At 54.4% G+C, this 17450-nt stretch overlaps 1 protein-coding gene across 10 annotated transcripts in view; it reads left to right on the plus strand.

Moving 5' to 3' along the window:
• The window catches only part of Myo18a (myosin XVIIIA), a 104948-nt gene that overhangs the window by 76486 nt on the left and 11012 nt on the right, over positions 1-17450 (plus strand). For 5 of the 10 annotated variants that reach the window (XM_057774517.1, XM_057774525.1, XM_057774524.1 and 2 more), the window contains 18 exons: positions 1088-1216; positions 1828-1971; positions 2270-2359; positions 2483-2602; positions 2782-2893; positions 3405-3532; positions 3785-3939; positions 5539-5662; positions 5742-5942; positions 6508-6618; positions 7073-7177; positions 7474-7620; positions 8049-8162; positions 9430-9546; positions 9825-9908; positions 10338-10475; positions 12800-12985; positions 13351-13490. In XM_057774517.1, coding sequence (XP_057630500.1) covers positions 1088-1216; positions 1828-1971; positions 2270-2359; positions 2483-2602; positions 2782-2893; positions 3405-3532; positions 3785-3939; positions 5539-5662; positions 5742-5942; positions 6508-6618; positions 7073-7177; positions 7474-7620; positions 8049-8162; positions 9430-9546; positions 9825-9908; positions 10338-10475; positions 12800-12985; positions 13351-13490 — 2345 coding nt within the window. Of the gene's footprint in view, positions 1-1087; positions 1217-1827; positions 1972-2269; positions 2360-2482; positions 2603-2781; positions 2894-3371; positions 3533-3784; positions 3940-5538; positions 5663-5741; positions 5943-6507; positions 6619-7072; positions 7178-7473; positions 7621-8048; positions 8163-9429; positions 9547-9824; positions 9909-10337; positions 10476-12799; positions 12986-13350; positions 13491-14195; positions 14241-17450 lie in introns of all 10 variants that reach the window. The other 5 variants (XM_057774516.1, XM_057774519.1, XM_057774514.1 and 2 more) reach the window with 2 other exon arrangements.

Consider the following 17450-nt stretch of genomic DNA (forward strand, 5'->3'; position numbering starts at 1 on the left):
TGCAGAGCCATCTCTCCAAACTGTCTTTCTTTTCTAGGATAAATCACATTTATTTATTTACCTGTTTGTTTCTTAATTTATGGATGTGTGCATGCCACAGCACACATGCGGGGACCAGGATAACTTGAGGCAGTGAATTCTCTCCTTCTACCATGTGCATCTTGGGGATCAAACTCAGGGTGACAGGCTTGGCGGCTGAGCCATCTCACTGGCCCTAAGAAGTAGGTGTGTGTGTGTGTGTGTGTGTATGTGTGTATCACCTGTATCAGGTGCGGGTGGTTATAAACCTTGTGCTCCTCTGCTTCTCAAGGACACCAGAGCCATCATCACCCTGCTCCATGTCTCTTACAAGGCCAACACAGGGCAGCAAAGAATGAGAGGAACAGCTGGGTGTAGGGTGCCCAGCAGGTTTCCCACACATCTGTCTTCCAGCCCCCAAACCTGTATGACAGGTCTCTTGCTGGAGCTGATTCACGCCCACCTCACCAGCTTCTTCATGAGAGTGTGAAACGTGGGGGTAGGGGTGGGGCCCTGGCATGAAAGAGGAGGCAGCTGGAATGAAGCTGAGCAGGTGGGCAGAAGGGCAGAAGCCTCGCCCCCCACTCTAGTCTTCCCCCACAGACAGCTTCTTAGGTTCTCTCCCATTCAGACACACCATCTCACTCTCCCCCTGAGCCCAGATGGCTGGAGCTGTGCTCGGGCCCTGCAGTGGGCCATGGCACAGGGCACAGTGACAGTATCACAGCTTTAGCTGAAGGACCTCCCCTCCTTGTTTGGCCAGTGAGTGCTTCCTGTTCCTCTTGGCCCCAGGTATCTCCTCTTTCCCTGTGCTGCTGTCATTTCTCCTTTGAAGTTAGACTTCCCACCTCCCTCTTCCAGACCCAAAGCCTTCCACCTGGGCCTGGCCCATCCCCAGGGGCCATGCTAGGGCTCCTCCCCTCCACCCTTGGGCAAGTGGATTTTCAGGCTCTTCCTGAACCAGGGTCCATATTTCCTCGCCTGCTGGCTCCCTGTGCCAGCTGCCTGTTCCTCTCTCTTTGCTACCCCAGCTCAATCTCCGACTTTTACCCGGCTGCTTCTCCGACAGGTGTTCTTCCGGGCAGGCACGTTGGCACGGCTGGAAGAGCAGCGAGATGAGCAAACCAGCAGGCACCTGACCCTGTTCCAAGCGGCATGCAGAGGCTATCTCGCCCGCCAGCATTTCAAGAAGAGAAAGGTACTGCTCTGGGGACACCCCAGCCTAGATGGTACACAGAGTGCCAGTGGAGGGGTGGCGTGCAGGGTGCATGCCAGGGAGGCCAAGCAGTTATCGTTGTCTGGGAAGGAGGTGGGAACCTCCCAAGAGCACCATGCCTGGGCCTGAGTGGGGAGCATGCTTGAGTGCCCAGCAGCGTGGGCATGTGCCCTGGCCAGGGGGCTGTGTTGTGGGAGTGGGGGCGGGAAGCAGGGCCCAGGCAAAGGTGGGCTCTGGTTCATGGGCTGCTCTATGAAGATTAAGGAGCTGTGTCAGCGACTCCTTTTCTTATTAGCAAGTCCATAAAACAGCCAGCACTGCCGCCTCTTGTGTTTCAGCAAGATTAGGTTTTATAGCACAGCTAGGCCAGGGTGCTGGAAATAATCAGGCAGCAAATAAAGCAGATGAAATTATTCCTAATGACAGTGGGCCACGAGTGCCCCTTGCACTGCTCCCTCCCGGGACTGCCCACCCTCCGAGGGTGGGGCAGTGGGCATGAGAAGGGTCTGGGGAGCTGGTGCGGTTGTGCTGCTGGTGGGCACTGACTTGGCCAAGGGAGCGGGAGGTCCATCATGTGACAACCCCAACTGCAGATCCAGGACCTGGCCATCCGCTGTGTGCAGAAGAACATCAAGAAGAACAAAGGGGTGAAGGATTGGCCCTGGTGGAAGCTCTTCACCACTGTGCGGCCCCTCATCCAAGTCCAGCTGTCAGAAGAACAGATTCGCAACAAAGACGTGCGTGACTTCCCGGCAGGCCGGGTCCTGGGAGGGGCCCATGTACAGAAGGGTCTTGCTGGCTTGTCTTGGATTACGGTGCTTTTAGGATTAGTTGGAAGGACTGGTGTCTTTGAACTATGCCCATCCAGCACATATCCATCCCTCTGGAGTGCAAGATGGATCCTCCATAGCTTCTTAGGATAAAATCGTAGGCATCTACTGTTTGTGGAGGGGAGTCTGGGGGTTAGGAGTCCTGATGGGGGGTCCTCACCCCTCTTAGCATCTCAACCTCACTTTTTCTCCTTGCTTCCTGCAGGAGGAGATCCAGCAGCTGCGCAGCAAGCTTGAGAAGGTGGAGAAAGAACGGAATGAGCTTCGGCTCAACAGTGACCGGCTGGAGTCCCGGGTGGGTGACTCCAGTCACCAGACAGACTGGCCCACTGTCCCAAAGTGCCCTGACCCATGAGCCCTGGTGTTCTGGCTGAGTGAGGCAGTCACTTCAACTGGTGACCCCCCCCCCCAACCCCAGATCTCAGAGCTGACATCGGAGCTGACTGACGAGCGGAACACAGGAGAGTCCGCCTCCCAGCTGCTGGATGCAGAGACAGCCGAGAGGCTTCGAGCCGAGAAGGAAATGAAAGAGCTACAGGTGAGAGCAGGGCCAGGTGAAGACAGCAGGCTAGTGACCGCCACACTCGGCTTCCCCAAAGCCTCTACTAGCTCGACATCTCTGTCTGCCTGGGGGAAGTGTGTGGCCTGTGTGGTTCAGGACACTGGGTAGGACAGGCAAGGGGAAGGCCTGCAAGGCTAACAAGCCGTTTCCTTCAGACCCAGTATGATGCACTGAAGAAGCAGATGGAAGTCATGGAAATGGAGGTGATGGAGGCCAGGCTCATTCGGGCAGCAGAGATCAACGGGGAAGTGGATGATGACGATGCAGGTGGGTCCCAAGTGGAGGAGGCAGGCGGGCCTGAATGGCAAGCCCTGATGCCCTTCCCTGGGTAATCACACACCCTGTCCGGGCTTGTCTCCCTTCTGCGAGCCATTTTCATACTAAAACACAGTGAATGGATGAGAAAGTAGAGTTGCTAAAACCAGGCATGGTGATTTATGCTTGTAATCCCGGGTGACCGAAGCCCAAGGTCACCAACTACATAATAAACTCAAGGACAGCCTGAGATCTTGTCTCAAAAAACAAACAAAAACCTCAAAAACCACAATGTCAAGGTGCTGAAAATAACCAGGTTGAACCGCTATGGTAATGACAAGGGCCATGGATCTGGCGGCCTCTAGGGAGTAGTTAGCCCAGGTTCCCCTTTTCACCCTCTCTAGACTCTCCCCTGGTAGTGGACTCCACCCGATCCTCTTTCCTACCCCTCTCCTTCTGTCCCCTGCCCCTTCCTGGGGACCCTCAGCAGCTCTGAATGGAGCGGTCTCCCCCTACCCTGCAGGGGGAGAGTGGCGGCTGAAATATGAGCGCGCTGTTCGGGAGGTGGACTTCACCAAGAAGCGGTTCCAGCAGGAGTTGGAAGACAAAATGGAGGTGGAGCAGCAAAGCAGGAGGCAGCTAGAGAGACGGGTGAGGCTGACCAGGGAACTGAGGCCTGTCGTCAAAGGGCTGGGGCTCGGTGCCATGTCTACTGGCAAAGCAGCCAGGGGCAGGCAGAGCCGGAGGGGGACAGGGTAAGTGGTGTATCAGCCAGTCCTGAAGGGACAGCTGGGACCTCCCCTCAGGGCATCGCCCCTTAGGTTCTGAAGATGTCACTGGTCCTGTCCTCCACTTCTAAATCCTTGGTGGCTGCTGACCGTGCACCCGTCTCTCCACCTCTAGCTTGGGGACCTGCAAGCAGACAGTGACGAGAGCCAGCGAGCCCTGCAGCAGCTCAAGAAGAAGTGCCAGCGACTCACAGCTGAACTGCAGGACACTAAGCTGCACCTGGAGGGCCAGCAGGTCCGAAACCATGAGCTGGAGAAGAAGCAGAGGAGGTGGGTGGCCCTGCCCTGTGCCCTCAGAACCTTTGAGCTGCAGGACCAGCCATTTGTGCTGGCACGTGAAACAGACTCACTTCTGGTCTCCCAGGAGGACTCAGGCCACGGCTACCGGGAAGTCCATTCCAGCCTCTGTTCACATGTGTTCCTCTCAAAGGGTACCTGTCATCTGTCCCAAACCAGAAAGGACAGGCTTCAGCCAGTCCAGAACCACCAGGTCCCTGCCCTGCCCCTTGTGCCCCTCACCCCCCCTCACCCCCGCTCTGCCTGAGTAGCTTTCACCCCACAAACACACTCTCCTGACTAATGTCACTAAACTACCGCGCCACTTCCATCTCATTATGGTAATGACGCAAAGGAGGGGGGCAGCCCTCACAGGAGAAAATCCAATCTAAATTAATTTCCCTGGCTGGGAATGGGAATGGGACGCCTTCATTAACAGCGTGAGGAGCCCACACGCCCTGGGAACAGTGGGGTGCCCCAGGGAGCAGGAACAATGCCTGGTTCCCCTCTGCCAGCTTCCAGTACAGGTACCAATTACCTTTGTGAAGGGTAACCTCACCCCTAGACCCTGGGAGGGAGACGGGCAGAACAGAGCTCCCGCTCCTCCCAGTATGCGTTACCTCACGTGTGTGTCCCCAGCTCCCCCATCACCTTGTCACCTTCCTTGCTAACTGCTTCCTGTTACTCTGAGGAGAACAAGGTGGTTCAGAAGTTTTTTTTTTTTTTTTGTATCTCTGGGAAGAACCAGGCAGTTCACTTCTCCCACCCTTTATCCCCACTCTGTCTAAACCTAAAGATGGCACTGTTAACAGGAACCCCTCCTTCATGAGCACCCCATAATCATGCCAGCTTGGCCTAGTTACCATGTCTCTGTGCTCCCCGCTGGGCAACTTATTAGGTTTCGGCTGCCCAGGGTTTTCCTCCTCTTTTTCTGCTGTGGGCTAGGGAGGGGTGCTATGGAGTTTCCACAGGAGCCTGATTACCTATGCAGGGAAGGGCTAAGAGGGATTTCAGCAATTTGCTCCCCGATTTAGAGTCACTGGGTGGGACAGGGAAGGCTGGGAAGTAGAGGAGTAAACGAGGTGGCTCCCGCGAGTGCCTCTTAGAGCACATTGCCGGCTGGGCCTGGCAGGAATGCTGCCTGGCCCAGCACAGGGTGCCCTGCTGGTGACTCCGGGGTGGGTGGTACTGACACCGGAGGCAGATGCCAGCAGCGGTTAGAAGCCAGCAGCTTCTGTAGTTGCTGAGTTGAGCATAGGGTAAATTGTCCAAAGAGAACATCATCTCTACTCACCCTGACACCCTCTTCTTTCATCCGTTGGAGAATGTTGAGACTTGCCTGCCCCCTTCCCAGAAGTGGTGTGTGGGACCTTCTTAGGCCCACTTGATGAAGCATTCATTGTTCCTCAGGTGCCTCAGTAGTCTGACCTCTATTTCCTGAATTCCAGTGTCACCAGGGTCCCAAGTCATGACTTATGAGTCCCTCCCACCCCAGCCCTGTTGGTATCTTGCTCCATCTGTGGTACCCCGCTTGCTGGGTGCTGGAGAGCTAGACTTTGACCTTCCCTAATGAGGCCGTTGTGCTCCCCACAGGTTTGACAGTGAGCTTTCCCAGGCACAGGAGGAGGCCCAGCGGGAGAAGCTGCAAAGGGAGAAGCTCCAGCGGGAGAAGGACATGCTCCTGGCTGAGGCTTTCAGCCTGAAGCAGCAGCTGGAGGTACTGGGGCTGACCCTCTTCCAGCACCCCTACCGCTTGGGGAAGCCCTGTGCCAACCTCAACTTCCTTTGCCCTCTAGGAAAAAGACATGGACATCGCCGGGTTTACCCAGAAGGTCGTCTCCTTGGAGGCTGAGCTCCAGGACATTTCTTCTCAAGAGTCCAAGGATGAGGCTTCTCTGGCCAAGGTCAAGAAGCAGCTCCGGGACTTGGAGGCCAAGGTCAAGGATCAGGAAGAGGAGTTGGATGAACAGGCGGGAAGCATACAGATGCTGGAGCAGGTACCATAGGGTTGGCCAAGGGAGGGCCAAGGTGCAGCAGGAAATATTGCCACCCTCACCATTAACACAGGGCACTGGGGAGGAAAGGTCAAGGTCCACATTCATCCATTCATTCACTCATTCATTCATTCTCTCAATCACTCATTCACCTACTCATAAAATGTGTGAGTACTTGCTCGGTGCCAGCCACAATATATAGATAGTTAAGTTGCCATACAGCCTTTCCTGAAAAGCAGATCTGGGTTGGATCTAGTGAGGAAAGAATGGGGAGATAATGAAGCCAGAGGCCAGGAGCCAACCAAGCATGCCACTAAGCAGCCAGGCCAGTTCAGGGGTCCTACGCAGGGACGGAAAGCTTCAAGACCATCTCCAGCAACCAGCCTCTTCCTGAGCCTTGGCCAGGTATCTAGTAAGGAGGCACACTACAGCTTCCCTGCAGAAGCTGGCTGCCAGGGTAAAGAGTGAGCGGGCAAAGAGAACTGTGGTGGAGAAAGAGCCTGCGCTCCTGAACATGGGATAACTGCACTTCCGGGAAAGGAACCCAGTCCTGACTTCCAACCCACAGGCCAAGCTGCGTCTGGAGATGGAGATGGAGCGGATGCGACAGACCCATTCCAAGGAGATGGAGAGTCGGGATGAGGAGGTGGAGGAGGCCCGGCAGTCATGTCAGAAGAAGGTATGGCATCTGGGTCGTCTGGGCTCTTCTAGGCTGGTGTAAGAACCTGTTCTTTATCACTGCTTTAAAGTGGGGGCTTTTGTTTTTCCACATTATACCCCTGTATTCTACTGCTATTCTGGACCAGCATTTCCCCTCTTAGGACTCAGGCCTGGCCTGGGATGAGCCTTTCAGTCTGTGGGAAAGCTTGGTCCTGTGCTCCCTTGGGGCCTCCTGTGGTCAGCCAGCCTGGCTGGATGATCTCCCCCCCCACACACACACTGTGCAAAGTCTACTGTGGCTGTAGTAGCTGCCTGTGACCTGCTGTCCCCCTCCTACACTTGTACCTCCTTGGGTCATCCACACTCAGTCCTGCTCCATTGTTCTGGGAGGGGACACTCAGCATGGAAAGGGACTATTGTCCCTGCCCACGACAGACAAAAGGACAACAGCCTCTGTCCCCACAACCCCGCAGCTAAAGCAGATGGAAGTGCAGCTTGAGGAGGAGTATGAAGACAAGCAGAAGGCACTGCGGGAGAAGCGGGAGCTGGAGGGCAAGCTGTCCACACTCAGTGACCAGGTGCGTGGGGACCCCCACAGCCATCTGCTCCACCGGCCTAAGACTGGGGATCTTGAGGACAGAAAACTGGGCATGCCGTGGTACTCTGCAGCAGGTACCATATCAAAGGGGTTGATGAGGGTATCATCCATCACCCAGGCCTTTCTCACTAGCCATCATGATCCTGGCATGCCCAGGAGAACATCCTTGCTCATTTTGTAGAATGTGAAGATAGGCAAGATTAGCAGTCAGCTTGGGAAGGACTCAAGGAAGTCCCATGGTGGAGCTCAGTGCCTTCCTGGATGGTGTCCTCCCAGGTGAACCAGCGGGACTTTGAATCAGAGAAGCGGTTGCGGAAAGACCTGAAGCGTACCAAGGCGCTGCTGGCAGATGCCCAGATCATGCTGGACCATTTAAAGAACAACGCCCCCAGCAAGAGGGAGATTGCCCAGCTAAAGAACCAGGTACCCGTGCTCAGACGAATCCACTGGTTCCAGGGGCAGCCAAGAAGCTCATTTGTTCTGTTATCTTCTCCACGGCTTGTTCATCTTGCTGGCTCTTAAGTCCTTGAGAAGGAAGATGGCTGGAATGTGGGGAGGAAGCCGCCCCTAGCAGTCAGATTCCCTAGGGTCTGTGACTGCCAGGCCCGAGGGTGATGTGGATGGGCTGTGCATCCTGGAGGAGAGAACAATGTGTGCGCCGCAGCACAGCTATGGCTCTAAGAATGCCATTCATGAAGAAAGAGGAGGAGCAAGAAGGGGGAGGAGGTGGCAGAGGAGGACAGGGGAGAGTGTCTGGACCCCTTCTCCCCTGTGAGCCAGTGCCCTGCACAGTCCTTGTGCCCCAGAGCATGGCTGATGTTTATCTCCTGGCTGGGGGTGTCTCTGTCCAGCTGGAAGAGTCGGAGTTCACCTGTGCAGCAGCTGTAAAAGCACGGAAGGCGATGGAGGTGGAGATGGAGGATCTGCACCTGCAGATTGATGACATCGCCAAAGCCAAAACAGCGGTGAGGGGCAGGGCGCACAGGGCAGGGCTGGGAACTGAGGGAGAGCTGAACCAACCGTGACCCACACAGGTCCTCTCACGCCTGCAGGAGAGTACCCCCTACCCATGTCCTTTGCTCCCCCCCCACACTCAGAGCAGTCTTGAGAGGAGGGAGGGCTGGCAGCTTGGGTGCACATCTCCCTGTTTAACCACCTGCCTTTGGGAGCTTGGCCGCAGGCCCTGGAACCATAAATAAAGGCAGCTAATGTGGCTGAGGGACGTTAAACAGGTGCCTCGAGATTAGCAGAAGCACCGATAAGAGGATAGGACACTGGGCTTCCTTTCCCTCCCCTGCCCAGCCCACTGACGAGCCCAAGCGGCAGCTAATTAGAGCTTTTATTTAATGCCTCCCTTTTAATTCCCCACCTCTCCCACGGCCCAGCCACTGGCTCAGTATTCACTCCTGGGATGTGGCCAGCACCCATACCTCCTCAAGCCAGGAGTGGGGCAGGGGGAAGAGGCTGGGTTTGGCTGTTGGCTTCATGGCCCCTAGTTGGTCACCCTGCTGCTGAGAGACGCCAGTCTCACAGGCTTGATTTATCTTGTGACATTTGTGCTCTTCAGCAGGTTCCAGGTGAGTAATTCCAATTCCTTAATTGTGTTAAAAAAGGCTGTTATAAAATTACCGTTTTATTTAAATCTGAGTTAATAAATTTCTTGGCGGAGGCTTCTCCCAGCTCCCCATAGCCCAGTAACAAGATGGATGGGGCAGAGAAAGCACCAACGCAGTCACTTTGGTTCAGAATTACAGGCTAATAGATTCATTCATTTCCTGAAGCTGCCGGTACCTGTCTCTTCCCCTCCCCCAAGGCTGGGAGAGCTGGGTGCCCCAAGAGTGGGTCATCCCCAGGACAAACAAAATCCAAGCCAGGGGATGTCACCAGCCTGAAAGGTTCTTCCCTGAGGCCTGCTGTGGGCAGAATGCATGCCAGTCAGGCTGATGTACCAGGACGGTGGGTCGTTTGTTAAGGGCAGAATTTCTACTTTCTTATTAGCCTTGAGAGCTGCCAGAAAGCAGCTGCCATTTAGCATCTAAAACCCAGGGTCTGCCTGTTCCCCATCTCCCTGCCCAGAAGCCATCAGATCCCTCCGACATTTCATCGTGTCCCTACCCTACTATCACCCCCACCTAGGAGAGGTGGCATGGGGTGGGCCAGGTTTGGACTTGCCACCCCAGGGCATGAAGATACAGGCCTGATCCCCTCCGATCTGCCCCTGACTTTGTCCAGTTGGAGGAGCAACTGAGTCGCCTTCAGCGTGAGAAAAATGAGATCCAGAACCGGCTGGAAGAGGATCAGGAGGACATGAATGAGCTGATGAAGAAGCACAAGGCAGCTGTGGCCCAGGTACCCCGCCAGGACTGACGTCATTGTTACCATCCTCTGCCCCCTCGTAGATCTCCAGCTAGACGCACTTTTCCCCCCTGAGATATGTAGCCCTGGCTCCTGGAACTCACTCTATAGACCAGGCTGGCCTTTGAACTCACAGAGATCTGCCTGCCTCTGCCTCCCAAGTGCTGGGTTAAAGGTGTACACCACCACACCTTGCTCCCCTGGCCCTCAATGGATAGGGGCTGAATTTCTGTTCGGGGGACCCTTTCCCCATTGTTCTCCTCCCTTCCCAGTCCTCTCGGGACATGGCACAGATGAATGATCTCCAAGCTCAGCTAGAAGAATCCAACAAGGAGAAGCAAGAGCTACAAGAGAAGGTGGGTACCATGGGCTCCCTTGGGAGTGAGCATTCAGGATCCTTGGGGATGAAGCCTTGATCTAGTACAGAGGGTGTTTCTCTCAGTCATTCATAAGCCGCAGAGCATGTGAACTGGGAGCAGTGTGAGCAAGCAGGAAGAGCTAGGCTTGGTGCCTCATCACCATGGTAGATGTTTTGGCTCCAGCTGCCTCACCTCACATTTCTCTTCCCTCTCTGGTCCTTACCACATTCCTGCCTCTCAGCAGGGCAATATCAGTGCCAAGTGCAGGGGCAAGTGGGGGAGACCTTGGCTAGGGGTGGCTCCTCTGTGCCTTGCTCCCTCCCTTGGCCTACTAGTCACCATGGTGATGTTGCCTATCCCAGACTTGCCACCGCCCTCCCCAGTTCTGGATTCAGTTCGTTCTTCCCTTGCTCCCTCCACCCCTAGCTACAAGCCCTGCAGAGCCAGGTGGAGTTCCTAGAGCAGTCCATGGTCGACAAGTCTCTCGTCAGCAGGCAGGAAGCGAAGATCAGGGAGCTGGAAACACGCCTGGAGTTCGAAAAGACCCAAGCGAAGCGTCTGGAGGTGGGTTCAGCTACATGAGCGTCACTGCAAGCCAAGCAAAGCTACCCTGGTGGCTGGGGCCACGCATGCTCTGAAGGGCTGTGCAAGCCAGGGATACTCCTCAGAGTCCTCTGCCAAGCTGCCAGGCCAGCTGACAGGGTGGGAGCTCCCCTCCCGCCTGCCTGGCCTGCTCTCTGGGCCCCGCAGAGCCTGCCTATTTTACATTCTGTATCCGTGCTTGCTTTCTGCCAAGGGACCAGAGCAGCTTAGCTTTTCGTCTTCATATTTTCCTCTGCCACGAGCTCCCCCTCCTGTCCCCCTCACTCACTCTCTGGTAGGGTCATAAATATGCAGCGGATGGCACCACTGCTCTAAGGCTGAAGTCTGTTCTCGTCTCGTGGCTCTTTCTTCTTCTCCCTTGCTTTTTACACCCCTCCCCCCACGGCTTGCCACCTTTCCAGCTCTGCCCTCCCTCTTTCTCCCTCCAACACCGTCCTGCCCCTTTCTTACTCTCTTTCCATGTCTTCATTTCTTTCTTTCCTCACCCCCTTCCTCCTTTTTTTTCTGCCCTTCCCCCTTTTGGTTAGTCTCTTCTCTTCTTGCTTTGTTTCCCCCTTCTCCACAATGGCCTCTCCATACTCCACCTCTGGTCTCCTGTAGCCAGTGCGCTTCAGCCTCCCTGTGTGAGAGGTGTCAGAGCCCGGTAAGAGTGTTCCCTTGTATCCTTGTCTTGACTCTTGTTCTCCTGAGCGTATGGCCATCTGTCCAAACATCCTGGGGCCTGCCTGGGAACATGCACATTGTGGCGCATGGGGACCTTCTCTGTCACCTCTTCCCCATCAGTCCCTCTGTCAGCAGAGCAGGCCATAGGAGAGAGGTAGAAGCGGGTAAGCAGCCAAGGGCATTACCAGCCTGGACACAGGAAAGGTGTATGGACAAAACTCCCAGCATGGAGAGTCAGACAGAGCTTAACAGCTCATGTTCTGCCCCCAGGACTCCAGGGCAGTAGGTCACATTTCAGTCCTGCTATCACACACGGGAAAGGGTTCGTTCGTGTGACTGCTGGGGCCGGAGAAGCCCCTGGTGGTCGATGAAGGCTCTGCCTCCTGCGCTTGTCACCTCACTCTTGTCTCAGACTCCCTTCGACTCAGAAGGGCAATGTTGTGGTTTAGACTCACCCTGAGTGACCCTGTAGCCTGGGCCTGTCACTTTGCACACCAGGCTGGGGTAGTCAATGGGAGGACAACACTGGACACTGGCTCAGTCCTCCCTCATCCTGGACACTGGCTCAGTCCTCCATCATCCTGGACACTGGCTCAGTCCTCCCTCATCCTGGACACTGGCTCAGTCCTCCCTCATCCTGGACAGTGACTCAGTCCTCCCTCATCCCTGGCCTCTACTCCAATCATTTCCTGGTAGGATCCTCCTACCTGGCAGGGGAAACATGTCCATGTTTCTGAGGGAGACAGATTCACGAGGCCGAGAGAAATCACTCTGCCTGCGTCTCCTATTCAGGCACTCACAATGGAACCAGTCACCTCTGAACACTGGCTGTCGCCCCCGAGCTCAGCCTCTTCAAAAAATCCCTGATGCCCATGGAGATACTTATATGACAGGCCAGCCTCTGCCCAGGGCCTGCCTGATCTCTGCAGTAATAAGAAGAACCACAACCCTTCTTTCAGATGGCTTTCTCATTACTTAGTCCTCCAAGACCCCTGGACACAGGCATCATCTTGCCCTTTGACAGGCAGTGAAGCTCGGGGGTAGAGTGCTTACCCCGCACACATGAGGACCTGAGTTCACTCAGGTATAGGGGTATGGAGAGATGGCTCAGTGGATCTGGATTCAATTCCCAGCATCCACATGGAAGTTCACAACTATCTGTAATTCCAGTTCCAAGGGCTACAATAACGTCACACAGACAGACATGCAGGCAAAACCCAAATGCACATCAAATAAAAATAAATTTAAAAAAAAAAAAGGTCAGGTGTAGTGCCCTTGCTTATAATCCTTGCACTGGGGAGCAAACACAGGAGGCTCACTGGGGTTTGCTGGCCAGGCAGCCTAATTGGTGAGCTCTAGGTCACAAGGGACCACGTCTCAAAGGACAAGATGGATTACCTAAGGAATAGTCCAGGTTGACTTCTGGCCTGCACACATGTGCTCCCACACACAGGAAGACAAAAAAGGATGGGGTAAAGGTGGGAAGAAGTTAAAAGTAAACTCACGTGCGCATCTCTTAGCCATGGCTGAGTAGTGGTACAAGAGCTCGGCCAGGCTTCCTGCCAATACTCTCTGCCTGGCTGACGGCATACCTGCTGTTCCTTTTCAACCTGCTCACCCAGGGCCTGGCCAATAGGCTCAAGGAGAACATGGAGAAGCTGACCGAGGAACGGGACCAGCGCGCTGCAGCTGAGAACCGTGAGAAGGAGCAGAACAAGAGGCTCCAGCGGCAGCTCCGGGACACCAAGGAGGAGATGGGTGAACTTGCCAGGAAGGAAGCAGAGGCCAGCCGCAAGAAGCATGAGCTGGTAATGTCCTGCTCCTCGTGGGTCCCAAGCTGGAGACCCCCTTCCCCAGGTGCTGCTAAATACATGCCCACCTCACCCTGGGCTGTGGGAGGCATTTCAGTTCCCGAGTCCTCTGAGGTATCCTCCCACCCTCACCCTGGGCTGTGGTGAGGGAGAGTTTAGTCCTGAGGATAGGCAAGAGAGTCAAGGGTGGCCTCAGAAGCCTACCACCTAACTAGCCTAGTAGCCCTTGAATAGAGAAGCCTTTGGAGACCTCGAGTGGCAACCAGGGTAGCTCCTGCCTGGCAACTAGTAACTTGCGGCAGGCTCCTGCAGAGATGCTAGGGGACAGTGTGGCCCTCCTGTACACTAGACCCCCCTCCTAGGAGATGGACCTGGAGAGTCTGGAAGCCGCTAACCAAAGCCTGCAGGCTGACCTCAAGCTGGCATTCAAGCGCATTGGGGACTTGCAAGCCGCCATTGAGGATGAGATGGAGAGCGATGAGAATGAGGACCTTATCAACAGGTAAGAGAAGGAGCGTTTCCAGTGGGGCAGAGGTGACAGCTGCAACCATGGTCATCCATAGCTAAGCTACCAGTCTTCACCCTCCCAGTCCTGGACCCAGATGGAAGCGGCTGAGGGTGCTGGGGGTTAGGCGCTCTCCTCTCCTCCTGTGCTCTCCTTCCCAGGCTTTCCAAAATCCGGGCTCTGGTGCTGCCTGCTCCCCATGAGTTATTCCCCCGTTTAGCTGCATTTCCGATGGTGCGTGCTCCACTCTAGGGAGAGCAGAGATTTAAGGGCTGTGGCGTCTTGTTACTGTGCTAGAGATTTTCTCGCATAAAACCCACCCAGGGAATGGTTTTGGAGAACGAGAGAGATTTGTAGTCCTAGACTGAGGAGAAAGTCAGATCCAGAGGATCAGCAGTGTGGGGGTGGGGCTGGGACCTGGGTAGATCCCAGAGCTCCCCACCTCTTGCCTCAGGGTCAGGTCCCACTGTATGGGCAGGGCAGGGTGGCCCAGGAAGCTGGCTCCCTTGGAGTGAGCACTGGCAGTGGATCAAGCCTAGTTCTGAGGATACTATTCCTCACTTCTGCCTGATCGCAACCAGCCAGAGCTGTCATTTGGTGAAGAACGAGGTGTGGATGAGGGTCCTCCTGTTTGTCCATCGATTCCCCCACCCCCATCTGCTTCTCTGGTCCCTTTGCCCACCATTTTCTTTCTGTTTCCAGTTTGCAGGACATGGTGACAAAATATCAGAAAAGAAAGAATAAACTGTGAGGACCAGAGCCATGGGCTCTTTGCCTCTTCCCTTGGGTGTCTAACCCCCCTAACACAGGGCTTCCTGCCAGGGGCCCCTGCTGCATGCTGCACGCAGACACAGCCTCACACTCTCTCTGGCTGGTCTCTAATGCTAACACCACTGACTGTCCTTAGGCTGGAATGGAAGAATTGTCTGGCTGTGAAGTGTCTTCCTAAAAGGCCAGACTGACCCTCCTAGGCCAGGAGTCTTCATCTGTCTAGCTAAAAGTCCCAGCCTCCCCTCTCTAGGAAGCAAGTGTGGCCACCACCCTGGCACTGTCTGGAGGTCTAGAGTTCCAGGGTAAATCTGTCTACATTCTTGGGCTCTTGGAACCCAAGCTGCCCGCAAGGAAAGGGTCTGTTTTGTGTTTAAGGTCTGCCACTTTCCTTAGGCGGATGAGGACTGAGGGTGAGGGGCATCTCACAGCTGCGGGTTTGGAGAAAGCATCCAGGCAGCTGACCTTGGGCAGCTCTGCTGTGGCAGGGAAAGGTTGTGTTTGCTTTGCTCCCAGGGGGGCATCTCAGGCAGTGGTGGTGGTCTTGGTGGTGGTAGGAGGAATATATCTGTGGTGGTATGTCTGTCAGGAGGCGGGAGGCTTAGGACATCTGCCCTTCTCTGTTTCCTCTTTCTGGCGGGGTGGGGGTGCGGGAGCTGGAAAGTGGTGCGGATGTGCAAGGCCTCCAGGCAGATTTGCTGATCCTCTGTCAAGTTCGACAGGCTTGCTTTGGAGGTTGTTTTCTCAGCATAGGACTGCATTCCTGCCTGGCAGACCTTCTCCCCTGGCCAGGATGGGCTGGTGGCCGTGCACAGGAGTCCAGGAGAGCTAATGATAAATGTAATAGTGTGTAACAGTGATAGAGGGCCGCTGGAGCCCGGTTGTCACACACAATTAATATCCCCTGCCGTTCTGTCTCCGTTTGTTTGTTCCCCCGTGATTCAGCTCCCAGTTAACTAATAGCACATGAGCCTGGACATAAATTGTATTTGACGCGAGGTTTAATTCCGACCATTTAAAATTTCAACTGCCCCCTGAGCCTGCCTGCCCCTGGAGTTTGTTTACGGGCCTGATTATTTAAGGAAGAGAATCCGAACATGGTCTGGGTTCTTGCAACTAAAAAGCAGGTGAGGGTAGGCAAGCCAGCTTCTCAGCCCACAGACTGCTCTGAATGTGGGGAAGGAAATTCATATTCTGGGCTCAGTCTGTCCCCGGTGTGTTCCATCTTACCATCCTTGGGCAGAAGGAGCTCTGAGGGCTGATAAAATGTGCATTGAAGATCATATTTTAAACCACAGTTGGGCACACAGAGACTCAGCACACACACACACACCAGTGTACACTCAAAGCAGGTGCAGGAAAACGTACAATTCTAAGCAGACTCCACTGATGGCAGAGGGGCTCCTTCCTCAGCAGCTCCACGTTATCGAACGAACATGCTAAGGCGGGCAGAAAAATAATGTTTCGATTTACTTAGAGATACAGTTGTTATTGCCATAACCTTAATGAAAGCAGTAAACAGTGCAGTATTAAGGGAGATTTATACAGAAACACTTTAACATGTAGACATAGATTTTGCGATGCACACAGCACCTCCTTTCTAAAGGCAATCAATATGGTTATGAACGGCGGTGATAAATTACAGGCTCTGAAGCTATAGAGGGAGGTTTTTTGCACGGGTGTATAAATCAGGTGGTATTGGCGTTCCATGGGACCTGTGCACCACAGTAAATCTGCCAGGCTCGGACGGGCACAGAGCTTGCATTAGTGGTTTGGGGGCTGCCTGCTAAACTCCTGTTTACCCGGGGCATTGGCAGGCCTTGTCTCTGTTATAATTCTGTATTTGATGAAAGCCCATAAAATATGCCTCTTTGTTCCCCTTCCCATGTACAGGGCTCTCTCATGGTCCCTAGAACTACTGTGGTTTCCTCTGATGTGTGTGTGTGTGTGTAGCTGCATGCACATGCCTGGGTATATATGTATGTGCCTGTGTGGCTATTTATTCAAGAACATAATTCAGGACCAGGCTACTCCTGTTGACACAGATGAAAGGGAATTTATATCAAGGAGAAATCGCAGCCTGTCAATAGCAGGGGAACTTAGGGAGCAGACATCTTGCAGAATTTGCAAAGCATTTGCACTCAGAAACCATCTCTATGCTCCCGCTGCTTCATGAGGGGGTCACCATGACTCCAGCCCCAGAATTAGACTCTCTGAGGCTTGCTTGCAGGTTCTGGGATTGGCCTGTCCAGGAGTAGCAGTGGAGAGCAGGGGCTGGAGGCTGCCTGGTGTGTGTGTGGGGGGGGGGGGAGGCTACAGAGTTAGAACCCTGCTTTCTGAGTCCACTGGACTTCCTGGGGCTACCTGAATCCTGAAGGCACTGCCAGGCCCTCAGGAAAAGCGGCTGCCACTCCCCTCATCTTTTGTTTCCTGTTTCTAAAAGCCAGGCACACCACAAGGTGGGTCTAGGATTTGGCTGGTGTTTCATTAGCTTAGGTGTGTGTTGCCAGCAGCTAAAGAGACCTTCAGGTTCAAGTTAACCTGAAGTCATGTGAAGGTCCGGTCTTCTGCCCCATGTGTAGCAGCCCTGCTTTTATAATGAAGACATGGAGAATGGTGGTAGCCATAGTCACAGCCTAAGACATGTCAACATAGGCCTCAAGGGGGAGCTGATGAGCCCAGGAACACACACACACACACACACACACACAGAGGCACGCACGCACACACGCACATATCTATTTGTTTATTTTATTTGGTTTTTTCCAGGCAGGGTTTCTCCGTGTAGCTCTGGCTGTCCTGGAACTCACTCTGTAGACCAGGTTAGTCTTGAACTCACAGAGATTCCCCTGCCTCTGCCTCTAAGTGCTGGGATTAAAGGTACGCACCACCACTGCCTAGCAATACATATGGGTGTGCTACAGTGTACGTGTGGAAGTTAGAGAACCCCAGATGGCTTCCAGGGATTGAACTCAGGCTTGGTGGCCAGTGCTATTACTCACTGAATCATCTTCTCAGCCCGAAGACTTTTCTTTAACCAAGCTCCATTAAGCTAGAATTGCTAGAATGGTGGCCCATTCTCATCTGGTTGGCCAGCTGAATAGCCTGTCACTCATGCCTGGAGGAACGGGTGGTGCCTCCATGCTTCCCAGGATCCCGTTAGTGGCTGTCACACAGTGTGGTCTGCTG

Source organism: Chionomys nivalis, chromosome 7 (assembly GCF_950005125.1).
Source record: "Chionomys nivalis chromosome 7, mChiNiv1.1, whole genome shotgun sequence".
NCBI lineage: Eukaryota > Metazoa > Chordata > Mammalia > Rodentia > Cricetidae > Chionomys > Chionomys nivalis.